Source organism: Bos javanicus, chromosome 5, assembly GCF_032452875.1.
Source record: "Bos javanicus breed banteng chromosome 5, ARS-OSU_banteng_1.0, whole genome shotgun sequence".
Classification (NCBI taxonomy): Eukaryota; Metazoa; Chordata; class Mammalia; order Artiodactyla; family Bovidae; genus Bos; species Bos javanicus.
The window spans coordinates 89,413,544-89,432,349 of record NC_083872.1 but is presented as its reverse complement, the minus strand read 5'-3'; the positions used below and the strand labels follow the sequence as shown (position 1 = coordinate 89,432,349).

General features: G+C 37.3%; 1 protein-coding gene across 1 annotated transcript in view; it reads left to right on the top strand.

The window, feature by feature from the left end:
* Nucleotides 1-15,106, top strand: part of LOC133248027 (solute carrier organic anion transporter family member 1B3-like) — a 71,767-nt gene extending 56,661 nt beyond the window's left edge. The window contains exons 11-15 of the mRNA XM_061417676.1: nucleotides 3,347-3,512; nucleotides 5,903-6,087; nucleotides 9,199-9,263; nucleotides 12,979-13,096; nucleotides 14,137-15,106. Of these exons, the coding sequence (XP_061273660.1) occupies nucleotides 3,347-3,512; nucleotides 5,903-6,087; nucleotides 9,199-9,263; nucleotides 12,979-13,096; nucleotides 14,137-14,332 (730 nt within the window). The 3' untranslated portion in view covers nucleotides 14,333-15,106. The remainder of the gene's footprint in view (nucleotides 1-3,346; nucleotides 3,513-5,902; nucleotides 6,088-9,198; nucleotides 9,264-12,978; nucleotides 13,097-14,136) is intronic.
* Nucleotides 15,107-18,806: the final 3,700 nt, after the last annotated feature.

The window sequence follows — 18,806 nt, the reverse complement described above, 5'->3', positions numbered from 1 at the left end:
ACAATTATCTTTATAAGAAAACTCTTATATTGTGCTGAGTTCTCCTCTTATGCAAACCTATTATGTTTTCTGGTATTATCTTTATTAGCACTAGAATTGATATTCTATACATATAATAGCATATTAAGCCTAGAAAACTTCTACTTTTCATTATTATCACGCATTGTGCAGTAGAGCTAGTACTACAGTGAAAAGTGAAAATGTTAGTTGTGTCCAACTCTTTGTGACCCCATAAACCCTAGCCCACCAGGTTCCTCTGTCCATGGAATTTTCCAGGCAAGAATACTGGAGTGGATTGCCATTCCATTCTCCAAGGGCTCTTCCCAACCCAGGGATCAAACCTGGGTCTCCCGACTTGAAGGTAGATTCTTTACCGTTTGAGCCACCAGGACTATGGTCTCTATCCCAAATCAAGGGCAAGCTTCCTGTGCAGCTTTCTTTGTTTGTTTATTGTGGTAAACATCACATAGCGTAAAACACACTATTTTAACCATATTTAGCTGTACAGTTCAGTGCCTACTAAGTACATTCATATTTCTATACAAATCTCACCAAAATCCATCTCCTGAATTTTTAACCTTCCTAAACTGAAACGCTGTCCCCATTAAACACTACTTCCCCATTGCCTCTCCCCATGCTCTCCACCCCAAACCTCTGGCCCCTACTAATGTACTTTCTAATTCTATGAAGATTTATTGTCATCTCCTGAATATAACCAACAATTTTGGTTTAGGAAAGTTCACATCAAGTAACAAGCAAAGATCCCTGGATCATAGTTTAGTAACCATGGTTCTTAGCGCTGCTTATTGTTGGCTTTGAGCTTTTAAACTCTGGATCTTATAAGGTGTCCATTTGAACCTGTTGAATCTTCCCACATTCACTTAACATCATCTTATTCTCAGAGGCTCGCCAACTTAATCTTGAATTATCTCCCCACTCTGTCCTCGTCCTCTTTGTTGTTGAATATTCCTATCAACTATCACTCACTCTGGTTAATCAAAATACAGAGTACCTAGAACATTGAACTTTAGGGGGGAAAGAACCCTGGAGATTAAACAACCCAACCCTCTTATATCCTCTTCCTTTTCTAGTTGAGACCTGGAGAAACTTTGACTTGTTTGAAAACAATCAGTGACTCCAGAATGATGCTGCTTCACATATCACAAGTATATAGGTTTTAACCTAAAGTCAGGCCCCTGAAAACAGTACAATAACAGTGCTGTCTAGTCAAAGAAGGCAGCTAGACTTCTATGTGACTTTTAATTCAGTAAAATTGCACTAAGTGCCTCCTTAAAGATCAAGATTTACAGGCTATATCAGTGCCCTCATGAAACTCATCCTCTAGTGATGACTATTAACAGAATGTATATATGCAGCATTTATGAAATGCTAGTCACTGGGGTAAATTTTTAAAGTATGACTTAGTGCAGAGGTTCTCAGAATGTGGTCTGAGAACCTATAGACTTTATCAGAGGGCCAACAAATTCTAAACTATTTTTATACTAATACAAGATAGTGTTTTCCTTTTTTAATTTATTTATTTTAATTAGAGGCTAATTACTTTACAGTATTGTATTGGTTTTGCTATACATCAACATGAATCCGCCACGGGTGTTCACGTGTTCCCAATCTTGAACCCCACTCTCACCTCCCTCCCCATACCATCCTTCTGGGTCATCCCAGTGCACCAGCCCCAAGCATCCTGTATCCTGCATTGAACCTGGACTGGCGATTCGTTTCTTATATGATATTGTACATGTTTCAATGCCATTCTCCCAAATCATCCCCCACCCTCCCTCTCCCACAGAGTCCAAAAGACTGTTCTATACATCTGTGTCTCTTTTGCTGTCTCGCATACAGTGTTTTCCTTTTTCGTTTTCTCATGAGTATCTAGTGATATTTTCTTTTTTTTTAATCTTATATTGGAGTATACTTGATTAACAATGTTGTGTTAGTTTCAGGTGTACAGCAAAGTGATTCAGTTATACATATACATGTATTTATTCTTTTCAAAATTCTTTTCCCATTTAGGATATTACAGGGTGATGAACAGAGTTTCCAGCGCTTGTATAGTGATATTTTCTAAGGCTACAAGATATGTGACAATAATATCAGTCTGATGGCTAAGGATGTGTGCACTTGTGCATTCTCATGTATTAATTTTTCACTGCTATTAATCTCTAGTGTGTGTGTATATATATACATACATATATATATATATATATATATATATCACTAAATAGAACACACTTGAAGAAAAAATCTGTAGGATCCTCAATACTTTTCAAGAGTGAAAACGCTGCTGAAAACAGAAAGTTTGAGAACAGCTAAACTAATACTTTTCCAAAACAAATTTCGATGAGGATTTATGACTTACAAATGGCAAACCTGATTTTAGAAAGTGAAGCCACATTGTGACGAGGTGGCAGACCTAATGGGAGCCCAGGACTGTCTAATTGAAACGTCTGGACTGGGTTATTAATCATTATGCTAAAGTACTCCCCATCTGTTATATGTCTCCAAGCGGGATTAGACATTAGATGCTTTTAGTAAAATTATTGACTACAGAATTTCTGAGTCTACCTTTTTCTTTCTTTGTGAAAATTATTTTCTCATTCAAAGATAATTTATCAAGATTTTTACCAAAAACAAGAATTTTTTTTAGTCTGTAGTCAGAAAATTAACTGTGCAAATAGTTTGTTTTATAAATATAGCCATAAGATTATATTTCATAAGCACAACTATGTTTTACAGTAAATTATTACAAAATTTGTTGTAGTTTCTTATGAAGCTTTTCTAGTCTCTCTCAATTGATTATATTGCTCTTGATTTAAAAAAATGATCCTTAAGTATTCTCCTTTGTCCATGTTGAATTATTTTCTTCTGTAGTTAAAGTATAGATTTTAAAATTCAAACTAGTTGAGTAACATTCACAGATTCATGGGACTTTACAGTGAGCTGGGAAGAACCTTAGCCTAATGCCATGACCCTACTGAACAGAATCATTTTCAGAAAAATGAAGTGATTTTTTTAAAGTAATTTTTTAATAGCCTCGTAAAGACCTACCCTCTTTGGTCTCTTCTTTATGTTTTACTTTTTCTACATAATAAATAGTGTCCGGGTAGTGATAAAAGGTGAGAAAATTAATAAGCACCAAAAATAAACTTTGTAATTTTGGAAAAGCAAAATTTCTCTAATTTAAAGACAACACTTTCCATTATTCCTCCTCTCCTCTTCCTCTCTCATCCTTTCCCTTTCCTTCTCTTTTTCTCCTCCTCATCTTTTTTTCCTCTTTCCCCTTCTTTCTCTCTTCTCTCTCTGATACATGTCTATCATATATTTCCAGAAATACTCCAGTGGCATCGCATGTAAATGTACCACTTTCTTATTGCAACTCAGACTGCAATTGTGACCCAACTCAATGGGAACCACTCTGTGGGAGCAATGGAATAACTTACATGTCACCTTGTTTAGCAGGATGTACATCTTCAAGTGGCAGCAAAAAGTCTATTGTGAGTATTAGTTTTTACTTCTCCTTAATCAAAGTTGCAGATTTAATGTAACTTATTAAACTTTGATAATGATGTGTCAGATATTTTTACAACTAAGGTCCCCAGCAAAGAGATAGAAAAAGAGTCCCCTTATTGCTTGTCATTGTGATGGCTGTAATATGTAAACAAAGCCCCACATAAAATCCTGCCTGAGACACAATAGGTTTTTCTTGGCTTGAATTCTCAGGAGAATACTCCCACTTTTTCTTCTTGTGTTTATAAGACTATGGCCTTTTGAAATTTAAGAACACTTAGATCTTTAGAAAGCACTTCATTTGACTAAAGGATATGATTTCCATTCGGTTGGAGGTACTCAACCCTTCAAATGCTAAGTGGAAGTCTTGAGCCAATCCCTTGTCAAGCTAGATGAACAGCCATTTATGTGCTGTCTTGCACATAGATTCTAGAGATCTTATCTCTAAGCTCAATATCCTTCGACTTCCCAAGAAATTGATTAAGACTTCCTCCTCACTTGAAAATCCTATGGGTGGAGGAGCCTGTTAGGCTGCCGTCCAAGGGGTCATGAAGAGTCGGACACGACTGAGCGACTTCACTTTCACTTTTCACTTTCGTGCACTGGAGAAGGAAATGGCAACCCACTCCAGTGTTCTTGCCTGGAGAATCTCAGGGACAGGGGAGCCTGGTGGGCTGCCGTCTATGGGGTCACACAGAGTCGGATATGACTGAGGCGACTTAGCAGCAGCAGCAACTCACTTGACTGTCCAATTTTTGACTTCTAATTTTGACTTTTTTTTCAAAACTGGCACTTCTCCTATCCAAGGTAACAATATTCTGCTTACCTATTGCTAACATCTCCCATAGGAATGCCATTGCCTTCTTCACTAAAAATATCCCCTTCCATGCAAATTATGAGTTCTTCCCTAACTTCCAACAGCTGGGCATCATCCATGGTGTTATCCATTCCACTTCCAATCCACTGAATATCTCATTTCCTGGGCCATTTTCCTATCACCAGTGTTAGCAATATCATCCAATATGATCATTGCTCTCTACCACATCCTTTTGTCTTTGCTTTTCAAATTTTTTCCATCGTTTTTCTTGCTCATAGTCATGTTAATTGCATAAATGAATGGTACCAAGGACTTTGAAGAACCTAGGTTCTTTGAAGCTGAAACATAAATTTGCACTAAAATTCCCCAAAGACTATACGTAAAAAAAAACACATCTCATATTTATGGCTATAGTTAGTGCCTTTCACTAAGACTGCCCTTTTAATACATTGTTCCACCATGTCCATGCGTGAAGGGCTGGAAGCGACATGATGTTGGAATCCTAAAGAGAGCTCTGTCTACTATGAAAACATCTTAAAACTAGCAATGATTTTATCATTTGGGGACCACCAGGGAGTGTCTTTTACCAAATTCTTAGTAATGTGTTATCCCTTCTTAATCACTCAGAATAATGTTCTTTGTACCTAAGTTTGGTTTTATTGACCAATGGACTTGCTATATAAAGAGCTTCTCCATACTACACTTAGTGAAAAGGTAAAACTCGGTCATCAAATAAGTATGAATTCAAATTCTTCCTCAGTTCCTCCCTCAATATTTTGTCTTTGGCATTAACGGGTTCAAACTTCCCTTAAACATTGGTTTAGCTTAGACTCAGAAAAGAATTTATTAAAGCCATCTAGCCCCATAAATTGTCTGCTAAAGTAAGTCTCTAAAATCATTTGTTCCTAAATTTTCTCCTGCTGAGCCCTAACTTTTAGGGTATTTTGCTGTGCTGAACCTCTTGGGTAATGGCATTATTTATCCTATAATCTGTCACTATGCAATCGAATGGTGTGTTTGCTGGCCAAAGCATAATTCTAGCATCTCTGCCTGGTTCCTTTTGCCTTGACCTCTGCTATGGTCTGGTGGGTGGACTTAGTCCTGGGTTTGGCCCCTCCCAAACTACCATATTTTCTGGATTCACTAGACAATTCCTACCCAGGGATCGTCCCACATCATAGAAATTGCTAAAGAGAGTAAGTAAGTGTGCTATAGAAAATAAAAGTGAGTAGTAGAGAAATATTCTAAACTTTCATATTAATGAGAAAATTATTTACAGAGTTCTAGACATTACTTTTTTATACTCTTTCCTAATTTTTAATTTAGGGATAACTGAAAAGTATTAACTTTTAATATTTTATTAAAAATATTTTTTTATCTAGAAAGGAATCCAGAAAACTATTATGCCTTTCAATACTTAACATTGTTAGAATATTTTCTTTAAAACTGTAAATATTTTAGCTTAAATGAGTGAGATGTCTTTAAATATAATGGAATATATTCATAGCCCAGTCATATTTTGCAAATATATTCTGTAATATTTCAAAAACTATTTTTTAGGTGTTTCATAACTGTAGTTGTGTGGAAGAAAATGGTTTCCAGAGCAAAAATAACTCAATGAAGTTGGGTGAATGCCCGAAAAGTGATGACTGTAAAAGAAAATTTTATATTTACATAGTAGTGCAAATACTTACCCTTTTTTCTGCTGCATTAGGAAGCACCTCAAATATCATGCTGATTTTTAAGTGAGTATGACTTCTTAAAAGGGGTTTGGCTTCCCTGGTGGCTCAGAGGGTAAAGCATCTGCATGCAGTACAGGAGACCCGGGTTCGATCCCTGGGTTGGGAAGATCCCCTGGAGAAGAAAATGGCAACCCATTCCAGTATTCTTGCCTGGAGAATCCCACGGACAGAAGAGCCTGGTGGGCTACAGTCCACGGGGTCACAAAGAGTCGGAGATGACTGAGCGACTTCACTTATGTATATTAGCTGATAAACATACCTAATAATGTACATATTTCCCATTATATTTGGAAACCAAATTCAGATTTTGTAATGTTTAAATTTTATGAGTGTATTTTCTTAGAATTAGTGTGCTACTTCACTGCCATAATTATTAATAATTTTGCCTTGGATTCTTCCACTACAAAATCTACAAAATTTGATCTCCACTACAAAATTTCTTCTCTTAATAAGAATTTTAAGACAGAGACTGATTGACAACTGCCTCAATGTGGAAGAATCCTGTTGTGATTCTAAAAGAACTTCTAATTTTAAGATGCTTATCAGAGTGAATCACCTATTTATTTCATTTTTTAAAATTTGGGAACCAGACAGACAAACTAATATAAACAGTCTCTGATATTCCAGTTTTTAATCCTAGCCAAAAGAATGGCTTTTGACCTACCCTCATAGAGAAAAGAAATACCCTCATAGAGAAAAGAAACATATATGAGCAGAATTTATTCCTTTCTTCATTGATTAGGCAAATACTTAAACCACATTTGGTGAGGAATAATCCATTGTGAATAAAATACATAAAGTACCTGTTCCCATACAGATTGATGTAGGACTCACACTGCAGTGAACAATATTTTACATGATAATGATGTGTTTATGCATGAGATCATGCATGTAAGTATGAGCATGGGGGTCTGTGAGTGTGTGTGCATGTGAATGTAGGAGTGTCTGTGATCATTACTGTATATGTGTGTATGTGTGTGTGTGTCACTATAACACATAAATCTATCATTTCCTCAGGGCTGTCTAAGATTTCAAGCCCCCTTGCTGGAAGATACTATCTCAATCTCCAAGTCCCCTCAATTCTCCTGCCCACCATCCCACTCCTTGAGTAAAAATACAAGTTGATAACAAATATCTCAATTTTGCCTCTACTGCATCTGGCATGCATGCCAAAAGCACCCTTTAAGAAATCAACAGCAATGAAAAGTAACATTTCAGGCACTTGTTACAGAGAGTTCAACCAAGAACAAACTGAATTCTCTCTCTTTCCAAAAGCCCTTTTTAAAAATTCTGATATTCAAGAGAGATAGCTAAATGCACTAGTTAACTGTCACTGCTGGTTCCCTCATGACTACGTCCTCAGCAAAGAAACCACCTCCTTGAATAACATGACATCCTCTGCGTGCTAGCATGGCTTCACTGCCCTCAAATATATTGTTGTGAGTCCTCAGTTCAGCTAGTTGGAAGTGTCCCTGTCTTTTGAAAAAACAGACAAAAACCCCTTTCAATTCATTTTCTCTTTTAATAAATAATTCTGCTGTGTTTAATTTTTATCATGCTATGCTTAATTTAATTTTTATATTGTTTATTTTTATAAGCTTTCTTGGATATTTTTGAGAATCTCACTCAACAGTAGCACTCCTAAAAGACTTAACAGACAATTTTGTGTAAAGAAAATGGAGGATTGGAGGGCTAGCTCACTATATTGGATCCTCATAACAGACAAGATAAATCTACTAAGAAAATAAGGAACCTAGGGCTGCTGCTGCTACTGCTGCTGCTAGGTTGCTTTAGTCGTGTCCAATTCTGTGCGACCCCATAGACGGCAGCCCACCAGGCTCCCCCGTCCCTGGGATTCTCCAGGCAAGAACACTGGAGTGGGTTGCCATTTCCTTCTCCAATGCATGAAAGTGGAAAGTGAAAGTGAAGTCGCTCAGTCATATCCGACTCAGCGACCCCAGGGACTGCAGCCTTCCAGGCTCCTCTGTCCATGGGATTTTCCAGGCAAGAGTACTGGAGTGGGTTGCCATTGCCTTCTCCGAAACTAGGGCTAAGAGAGGTTAAATGACTTCCCAAAGGCATCTAGTTAGACTTCACTGGTGGCTCAGTGGTAAAGAACCTACCTGTCAATGCAGGAGATATGGGTTCAATCCCTGGGTCTGGAAAATCCCCTGGTGAAGGAAATGGTAATCCACTCCAGTATTCTTGCCTGGGAAATCTCATGTCAGAGAAGTCTGGTGGGCTACAGTCAATGGAGTTGCAAAGTGTCAGACATGACTTATTGACTAAACAATAACAAAGGTATCTATTTACTATGAAACATGATTTATCTCTTTATTATCAAGAACAAAGACTAGCATAGAGTCTCGTAGGAGGCACTTGGCAAAGGTTTGTTGAATGACAAAGTTTATCTCTGAATAAATACAGTCATTCAAACCAAGAAAAAATAAGCCTTTGTATCAGTTAAATCAATATTTTGGTAAAAACAGAATTTTTGAGCCTTAATCCCTCACCGTATCAGAGATGGTCATGTCATTAGCTAACTGAACATAGAAAAATGGAATTGTGGAAAGAACTTTCTAAATGCAAGACTGAGTTAATTTTTAAGAAAGGATTAACATGTACTTACTACCTTTAAAATGACATTTAAATACACTAGACACTAGAATATAGATAACTTTTTGATCTTCCTGGTTATATTTTGTTGACATGAAACATATTAGTTAACTTTTCTGTTAACAGCAATGATAGAAAGAAGGTACAAAAAAGAGTTCTACTCAGTCTAAAACCTGCATAAACATATTTGCCTTCTCATTTGGCCTATGTAAACTAAATAGATTACATGAAATTATTGTCTTCATAGATATCATAATTCTATTTCAACCACTATCTCAGGATTTCCTAAAGATAAAACATGAAAATGTTTGTAAAACTGTCTTGAACTTGTAACAGTGAATAAGTAAAGGAATAATAACTATTAATGTCATTCAGACGTTTGCCTTCGCTTGAGGGTTTTTATTCAATCATAAAGAATAACACTGAAAAATGCTTTAATATTAACTCAGTTGGTATTTTAGGAATGTTTAATGTTTCTTTGCCTTTATCTTATTTCAGAAATGTTGAACCTGAACTGAAATCACTTGCCATGGGTTTCCATTCACTAACTATTCGAACGCTAGGTATGATAAATATGTAGATGATAAATTCCAGATATAATTTTTCATGTCAAAGACTAAAATGTAATTGATTTCTAATTGTAAGAAAGTTTTTTAAAGGTATAAGTAAAAATTATTTGTATCTTTGTGGTAAATGAAAAATAATGAGATAAAGGAAAACTAAATGACCTAAAAGAAAATCTGATTGTCAATTCTATGTAAAATCAATCTGTAAGAATAAGGCATCATTGCACTCGTATTATATCCTTTCTAAAACAAGAATCAGTGGTCTCCAAAGATTTTTAACTTAAGATGTAGGGATATTTCTTCCCATATGCAGAGTGGAGGGCTGTCCTTATACATTGAGGGGCTTAATGCTCAAAACAGCTCCAAAGGCCCACAGATCGTGCCAAACAACAAATGCAGACTTTCACAGTCCCACTGACTAGTTCTGTAAAGCAGAAGGAAAAGGGAATGGATGTTAACTGAACTCAGGTTTGGCTGCTGCCTGCTCAAAAGTCAATACTCCAGTCAAAATTCCAGAGGCAAGTGTTGATAGAAAGGAAAGTTGCTTTAATCAAAAAAGCCAGCAATCTGGGGAGAAGGCAGACTCATGTCCCAGAACCAACTCTAAGATTCTGCTTTTCCCTTTGGGAGCAGTTACGATATCTGCAAAACAACTCCAGGGTGTACATCAGACACTGAAAGATTCTGTGATTTTATTAAATCGGGAAAATAAATTGTTGGCATATATTTTTCTTAAAGAGATGGGACTATCAGACCACCTTTCCTGCCTCTTGAGAAACCTGTATGCAGGTCAGGAAGCAACAGTTAGAACTGGACATGTAACAGCAGACTGGTTCCAAATAGTGAAAGGAGTATATCAAGGCTGTATATTGTCATCCTGCTTATTTAACTTCTATGCAGAGTACATCATGAGAAATGCTGGGCTGGATGAAACACAAGCTGGAATCAAGATTGCCAGGAGAAATATCAATAACCTCAGATATGCTGATGACACCACCCTTATGGCAGAAAGCGAAGAAGAACTAAAGAGCCTCTTGATGAAAAGCAAAGAGGAGAGTGAAAAAGTTGGCTTAAAACTCAACATTCAGAAAACAAAGATTATGGCATCTGGTCCCATCACTTCATGGCAAATAGATGGGAAAACAGTGGAAACAGTGTCAGACTTTATTTTCTGGGGCTCCAAAATTACTGCAGATGGTGACTGCAGCCATGAAATTAAAAGATGCTTACTCCTTGGAAGAAAAGTTATGACCAACCTAGACAGCATGTTTAAAAGCAGAGACATTACTTTGCAAACAAAGTTCCATCAGCCAAGGCTATGGTTTTTCCAGTAGTCATGTATGGATGTGAGAGTTGGACTATAAAGAAAGCTGAAGAATTGATGCTTTTGAACTGTGATGTTGGAGAAGCCTCTTGAGAGTCCCTTGGACAGCAAGGAGATCCAACCAGTCCATCCTAAAGGAAATCAGTCCTGAATATTCATTGGAAGGACTGATGTTGAAGCTGAAATTCCAATACTTTGGCCACCTGATGTGAAGAATTGACTCATTGGAAAAGGCCCTGATGTTGGGAAAGATTGAAGGCAGGAGGAGAAGGGGACGACAGAGGATGAGATGATTAGATGGAATCACTGACTCAATGGACATTAGTTTGAGTAAACTCTAGGAGCTGGTGATGGACAGGCAGGCCTGGCGTGCTACAGTCCATAGGATCACAAAGAGTCGGACATGACTGAGCAACTGAACTGAATTGATTTTTAATTTTACAAAGGGTGGCTTTGATTTGTGAAACCTGAGAATTCCTAATCCTGGTTTCTCAGTACCAATTTTCATCAGGTATATTTGTCTCAGACACCAGTTCCTTGACATTCTGAGGTTTCTCATTCGAAGTCTCAAATTGAGACTGACTATAAGTAAATGTGCTTCCCTTGTGGCTCAGCTGGTAAAGAATCTGCCTGCAATGTGGGAGACCTGGGTTCGATCCCTGGCTTGGGAAGATCCCCTGGAGAAGGGAGAGGCTCCCCACTCCAGTATTCTGGCCTGGAAAATTCCATGGAATCTATAGTCCAAGGGGTCGCAGAGAGTCATATACGACTTAGTGACATTGACTTCACTTCACAAAAGTGTAAACTATGAATCACTATCATTTTTATCTAATAATATAGAAGTTGAAAATCAGCATATCTCTAAAATTTTGGTCACATTACCAATGCATAGAACTAGGGTAAATCTCAGAGTTTATTAAAATAGCAGTAAGAGTAGATGGACTTCACAAGTGGCTCAGTGGTAAAGAATCTGCCTGCCAAGCAGGAGACATGGATTCAGTCCCTGTGTTGGGAAGATCCCCTGGAGAAGGAAATGGCAACCCACTCCAGTATTCTTGCCTGGGAAATCCCTGGGCAGAGGAGCCTGGCAGGCTACAGTCCATGGGGTTGCAAAAGAGTCAGACGTGACTTAGTGACTAAACAATAACAAGAGCAGATGGGCACTTTGCTGTAAGACAACAAGCGTGCTCCTGTAAAGCCTCAAAAACTGCAAGACCATACACTACAAGTAAAAACTAGGTTAGGTAACAGACCACTGAAGACCTTGACATCATTATGATCAGGACATTAACAGAAACAAAATTTAGCACCAGAGTCTGTAATTTGGACAGCCCAGGCTGTTTCAAGAGGTATTAAAAATGAACACAATCAATAGAGGGAAAAATGCATGATTGTGGGCTCTAATGACTCCAAGATGATGGGAGTGGAGCCCTAAGGCAAGAAATAAGCACAACCAGGAGCCTTGTTGTTGTTTGCTATTTAGTTGCTAAGTCATATCCAACTCTTTTGTGACCCCATTGGACTGTAGCTTGCCAGGCACCTCTGTCCATGGGATTTCCCTGGCAAGAATACTGGAGTGGGTTGCCATGTCCTCCTCCAGGAGATCTTCTAGACCCAGGGATTGAAACTGCATCTCCTGCATTGGCAGGTGCATTCTTTACCACTGATCCACCAGTAAAACCTGGCATTCACCTTAAATTTTGCTTAAAAATCGAGTTGAAAAATCTTCTGTCTTTGCAGCTTCTGTCTTTGCATTTGAGCAAAGAGCTTTTTACTTTCCCTGTGAAGTTATATCTCTACTCCTTCTATTTCAGCTGTCCTTGCCTAAGAAAAAAATTACATATGACCAACATAACTTCTGTGTTTTACTGACAGTTTTCTGCTTTTTACCAACCAGGCTTAAGTTAATTAGTATTACAAGAAGAACAATGTAAAGACATGTAATCTCATTTTTTCCCTATGTGTGTTGGCATGGTAAAGGTAGATAAAAGAGGCCTTTGCTATTGTATGTGATTTGAGCTTTGGAGATTCCTAATAATTTTGAATCTTTTTTAAAAAAATAACTATGCTTTTTTGTAAGGCTTTATTGAATTTGTTACAATATCTCTCCTACTTTATGTTTTAGTTTTTGACCACAATGCATATGAAATCTTAGCTCCCTGATTAGGGATCAAACCCTCACACCTTGCATTGCAAGGGGAAGTCCTAACCACTGGAGCACCAGGAAAGTCCCAGTAATCTTGATTCTTAAGTAGAGTTAGACCAAATCAATGGATGAGTCCTCCAAAATTTTCAACTTCTACATAATCCAAAATGTATCAATGTGGAATGTCACTGTTTCCTTTGAAACATTCTCCTCCATTGACATCTTCTCATCTGATGTTACAGGAGGAATTCCAGCTCCTATATATTTTGGAGCTCTGATTGATAGAGCTTGTATGAAGTGGTCCATCAACAACTATGGGAAGCAAGGCTCTTGCAGGTTATATAATTCCTTGTTATATGGGTAAGTTGTCATAAATATACTTCATTTATTTTTTTCCTTTGACTCTGTTAATTCCTAAAGAATGAGATATCATTTTCAGTGTAGTAACAGTATTAATAATTATAGCCACCATTTAATAAAGTTTATAAATAGCTCAAAGTTATAGAATTATTCCATTCACCTTCAGTTAAACCCAATAACTGTTCAAAGTATCTTTTGCATAAAGTTTGTCAACATTTAGTTAACAACATTATGAGACAAGAGCTTCCTCACCTACAAGGTCAGTGGTCATCAATTTTTCTTGCTCATTATAATCACCTGAGGAGCTTTTAAAAGTACTAATTTCTTTTTTTTTTTTTTTCTTTTTTTGGCTGTACCACACAGCTTGCTAGGATCTTAGCTCCCCAAACAGGGATTGAACCCACACCCTCAGCAGTGAAAGTACAGAATCCCAACCACTGGACCACCAGGGAATCCCCTCAAAATGCTAATATATGTGTCCTATCTTCAGCAATTTTGATTTAATTGGTCTGGGGGTATGGCCCGGGGAATGAGGGTTTTAAAATCTCCTCAGGTGATTCTAATGTTCAACCAGTTGAAAATCACAGGAATAGATCGTGCACGCTAGGTAATTTTATGTAGTTGTTGTAAAAAAATTTTCAGTAGACTACAAGGATCTTGTGGGCCATAAGCCCATAAGGTAAACATAGGCTCCTGGTTCAATCTAAATGGATTCGATTATCTCACAGTCACTTCATTTCCTTTATAATCTGTTCTCATTACACATGAACTAATCAGTCTTTGAGAAAGTTAAACATTCCAAACACACCTTACTTTATGGATAGCACTTGGGCAGATCTTGAACCAATCTTGGCTTCTGTGGTTAACATTCCTTTAAAAATAATCACAGGCTGCTTCTGCTCCTATCAAAAGAATCACTGGAATCGCTACTTCAGTATTTCTACATAAGATTTCAAGCATCATTTTTTAAGGTCTTCTGCATACTGGAGAGCAGCAATGTAAAGTGTTTTATACATGGATTCTTTTTTCTCTTTTCGCAGACATACTTTCTTTGGCTTGACTACAGGCTTAAAATTCCCAGCCCTTGTTTTATTCGTTGTATTGATTTTTGCTATGAAGAAAAAATACCAAGGGAAAGATATTAAGGCATCAGAAAATGAAACAAAAGCCGTGAATGAAGCAAATTCAGGACCATTAATTAATGATGCCAAAGTGGACCATGAAACACATATTTAGGGAAGAAAAAATTCTTTTTCTGCTGCTGTGTTTTCAACTGACATTGTATTAATTGAGTAGGATGTTATTTTTGAGTAGTTCCTGGTCTTTTCACTGACGATTTCCACATTCTATACTAATGATGGAGCCAAAACCAAAGGGAAAAAAAATGGGAGTACTCATTGTTAACATATGACTCTGCATTTGTGGTTAAGATTAGAATGCATGATCCATACAAATTTAAGGTGAAAGTTATAATTAATATGTAACAGAAAAAAAATATTTGTTCAGATGATTGTAGTACAATAAAACCAGTGACTAGAAAATAGGTATAGGCGAAAAAGGAAGACAGAAATTAATAGTCTAAATATGGAGAAAAGCCCGATACCTTACAAATAAACCAGTTTGGACCATGTTATTCAAACCTAAAGTCTATTATAACGGAGGGCTTATGCTATCATGACATCTGTCATTTGTGAATTAAGTTATATACTTCTCAGACCTTATTATTTTATAATTTGAAATTGTGTTTGACTATCACACAACCCTTGATGCATATTCTTCCAACCTCTTATTAAAATACTACTGAAGAAATAGAGCTAATCGAAAATTTGCAAGTTGCCATTGTCAGCATATTACAGGCTGCATTAAGTTTTCTTCAGGTCCGTGGAAGTGGATTAAGAAACACTGACATTAACTTGAGAAAGCAAAGCCCGTTTAAAGGTGTGTCTTCACTTTGTCTGCTCTCTATAAGAAATGGAGTCTGCACTGAATCATTTACCAGTTGTCTCAAAACTGCCTGGCTTTGTGTGTTTGTGTTTAGTGCATAAAGAGACATCTTTCACACCTCCACAAGTTGGACAAGAAGTGGAGTGTATGAGAACAAATATCTGAACATTGCATTTGCTAGTGATGACAGCTTTTTATAACAAAAGCTAAAAACTGTAGTTTTATTCTCAGGCTAAAAGATAAAAAGTTAGAGGTCATTAAAATCACCTGTGAAACATGTTTTTAAAGAAATCACAATCATACACCCACCCAAGATTCTGGTTCTAAACATTTGTGGTACAAGCCTGGATCTCCCCTTTAAAAAAGTCCCCATAGGGCTCCCCTGGTGGCTCAGTGGTAAAGAATCTGCCTGCTAATGCAGGAGACACAGGTTCTACCCCGATCCAGGAAGATCTCACGTGCAGTGGAGCAACAAAGCCCCCGAGCCACAACTAGCTGAGCCTGTGCTCTAGAGCCCGGGAGCTGCGACTACTGAGCCCACGTGCCACAGCTACTGACGCCCGTGCACCCTTGAACCCACGCTCCATAACAAGAGAAGCCACGGCGATGAGAAACCTGCACACCGCACCTAGAGAACAGCCCCCACACTCCACAGCCAGAGAAAAGCCTATGCAGCGATGGAGACCCAGCACAACCAAAAATAAATAAACAAAATTATTTTAAAAAATTTACATAGAACTCTTGATAAAGAGACACAAAAAACCAATCCATATGATAGGAGACAATATCACTGAGTATACCAAAGACACACCACACAAATGCTTGCTGGAATCTGAGAATTACATTGGAAGTTATAGATATTAACCTGTTGTCAAACTGTAGACCTAAGAAAGATTCATTAATCAAAAAAGCAGAAATTTGGAAAATTCACCCACAGGCAACGTTACTATATGACAGGTCTAATGGGATCTTGTCTCATTAAAAAATAAAGAGAGAAAATTACGGAGCTGTTTTTTAAAACATTGCATGAAAATAAAGGCAGTATCTTCAATATTTAGTTCTTCAACAATTATTGAATGTCAAGAAACTGATAGGTAAAATGAAATATAACTGTAAAATAAACAAAGAAGGACACTACCTCATGGAGGTTACCCTTTAAAGGGGAAGAAGAACATTAACAAGATTAAATTATACAATTTTATAAAATTATATAAATTAAAAGATAATTTTATATTTATATGTGACATGTACAGTGAAGGAAAGGAACAGATTATTTGGTCTACTTCAGAATCCAAGAATCCAGAATAAATATTAATCTTTAATTCAATTGCATTTATAAAACATAAATATAGATTCTAGAGGAAAAAACCAACAGAGATAAGAATATGATAAGAAAAGTCTTTGAGGAACCAAAATAATGCAAGACTCTAGTTAAACCATACATGGGATAAAATTGAAAGAAGTCAATGGCCCAAAACCTAAATCCATGATGAAGAAGATACATTTGGAAAAAAACAAATAATCCCACTTGTAACAATATGGATGGACCTAGAGATTATCATACTGAGTGGAGTGAATCAGACAGAGAAAGACAAATATCGTATGATACCACTTATATGTGGAATCTTTAAAAAAAAAAAGTACAAATGAGCCTTTTTATAAGACAGAAATAGAGTCATAGACATAGAAAACAAACTTATGGTTACCAAGGGGGAAAGGGGGATGGGAGGGTGAGGGATGAACTGGAAGACTGGGATTGACAAATATACACCTACTTTATATAAAATAGGTAGCTAATAAGAACCTATTGTATAGTACAGGGAACTCTTCTCAGTATTTGTAATGACCTATAAATGGCAACCCACTCCAGTACTCTGACCTGGAAAGTCCCATGGACGGAGGAGCGTGCTAGGCTACAGTCCATGGGGTCGCAAAGGGTCGGACATGACTGAACGACTTCACTTCATGTGGGAATAGAATCTAAAGAAGAGTAGATATTTTAAAAATCAGTGAAAATGTAGAATAAAAAGATAAAGAAGCAATTTGTGAAATAAAGGTAAGTTATTTAGAGGACAAACAAAGCACCAACCTAAGGAATCTATTTTTGAGGAAGAAATGGAGTTGGAAAAGAAATATTAATCAGAAATTTAGTGGTAGAATGACTTCCTGCTCTGAAGAAAGACTTGAGTATCCAGACTGAGGTCTCCTTATTTACACTGTCTTCACACTCTCTTTAACCTTCACGAAATGGGGTCTTTGATTATGATGTTTTTTCCTGAAATGCTCTTTTTTCCATGTAACTGCTTCTCAGCCTTCAAATCTAAGTTCAGTCACTATTCCTTCAATGTCTCTGACTTCCTCATTTGTTAAAAAAAAAAAAAAAAAACTTCCAATATATTTGTAGCAGTATAGCATTTATCAAAATGGTAATTTTATACTTATTATGGTTATTTGATAACTGTCTGTGTACCCCACTAGTCACAAGCTCTAGGAGGGTAGAAACTGAACTCATTTTACCTGCTTATTTTATTCCTTCTATCTAGTTGAAAGTGAAAGTCGCTCAGTTCAGTTCAGTTCAATTCAGTCACTCAGTCGTGTCCGACTCTTTGCAACCCCATGAACTGCAGCACGCCAGGCCCCACTGTCCATCACCAACTCCTGGAGTTCACTCAAACTCACGTCCATCAAGTCGGTGATGCCATCCAGCCATCTCATCCTCTGTCGTCCCCTTCTCCTCCTGCCCCCAATCCCTCCCAGCATCAGAATCTTTTCCAATGAGTCAACTCTTCGCATGGGGTGGCCAAAGTACTGGAGTTTCAGCTTTAGCATCAGTCCTTCCAATGAACACCTAGGACTGATCTCCTTCAGAATGGACTGGTTGGATCTCCTTGCAGTCCAAGGGACTATCAAGAGTCTTCTCCAACACCACAGTTCAAAAGCATCAATTCTTCGCCACTCAGCTTTCTTCACAGTACAACTCTCACATCCATACATGACTACTGGAAAAACCATAGCCTTGACTAGACAGACCTTTGTTGGCAAAGTAATGTTTCTGCTCAGTCATGTCCAATTCTTTGTGACCCCACACAAGAGTGGGTTGCCATTTCCTTCTGCAAGGGATCTTCACCACCCAGGGATCGAACCCAGGTCTCTTTACCATCTGAGCCACTAGGGAAGCCCCCAATATCTAGTCAGTGTCTGACAAATAGGTGCTTTATCAATTATTCTTGAAAGAATGAATGAGTGAATGAACTGCAAAAGTGCCAGTCACATGAAATATGAATGTTATAAAAAGAACTAAAAACAGCATGCAAAAATAGCTGCATTAAGTCATTGGATAAATAATGATGGTTTCTGATATTTTGAAGATTTTCTTTAATATTTTTAAATGAAAAGGTAAATTTTTTAATGTGAAAAAAGTATTTTTTGACTGCCATCTGATGCTAAGCACAAGAGAGTTAAAACATTTATGAAACAGAATCTTGGCCCTTTGGAAACCCACAAATGAGGTGAAGAATAGGCACACAAATGTATGATAATATATTCTCTTGTGGTCAAGTGGCTAAGACTTCAACTTCCAAACTAGAGAGTGGGAGGTGTGAGTTCAGTCCCTGATTGGGGAGCTAAGATCCCACATGACTTCTGGCTAAAAAACCAAAACACAAAGCAGAAGCAGTATTCTAGCAAATTTATTAAAGACTTAAAAATACAAATGTATGATAATATACAATGTAATAAATATTAGAATAAAAATGTTCATGTATCT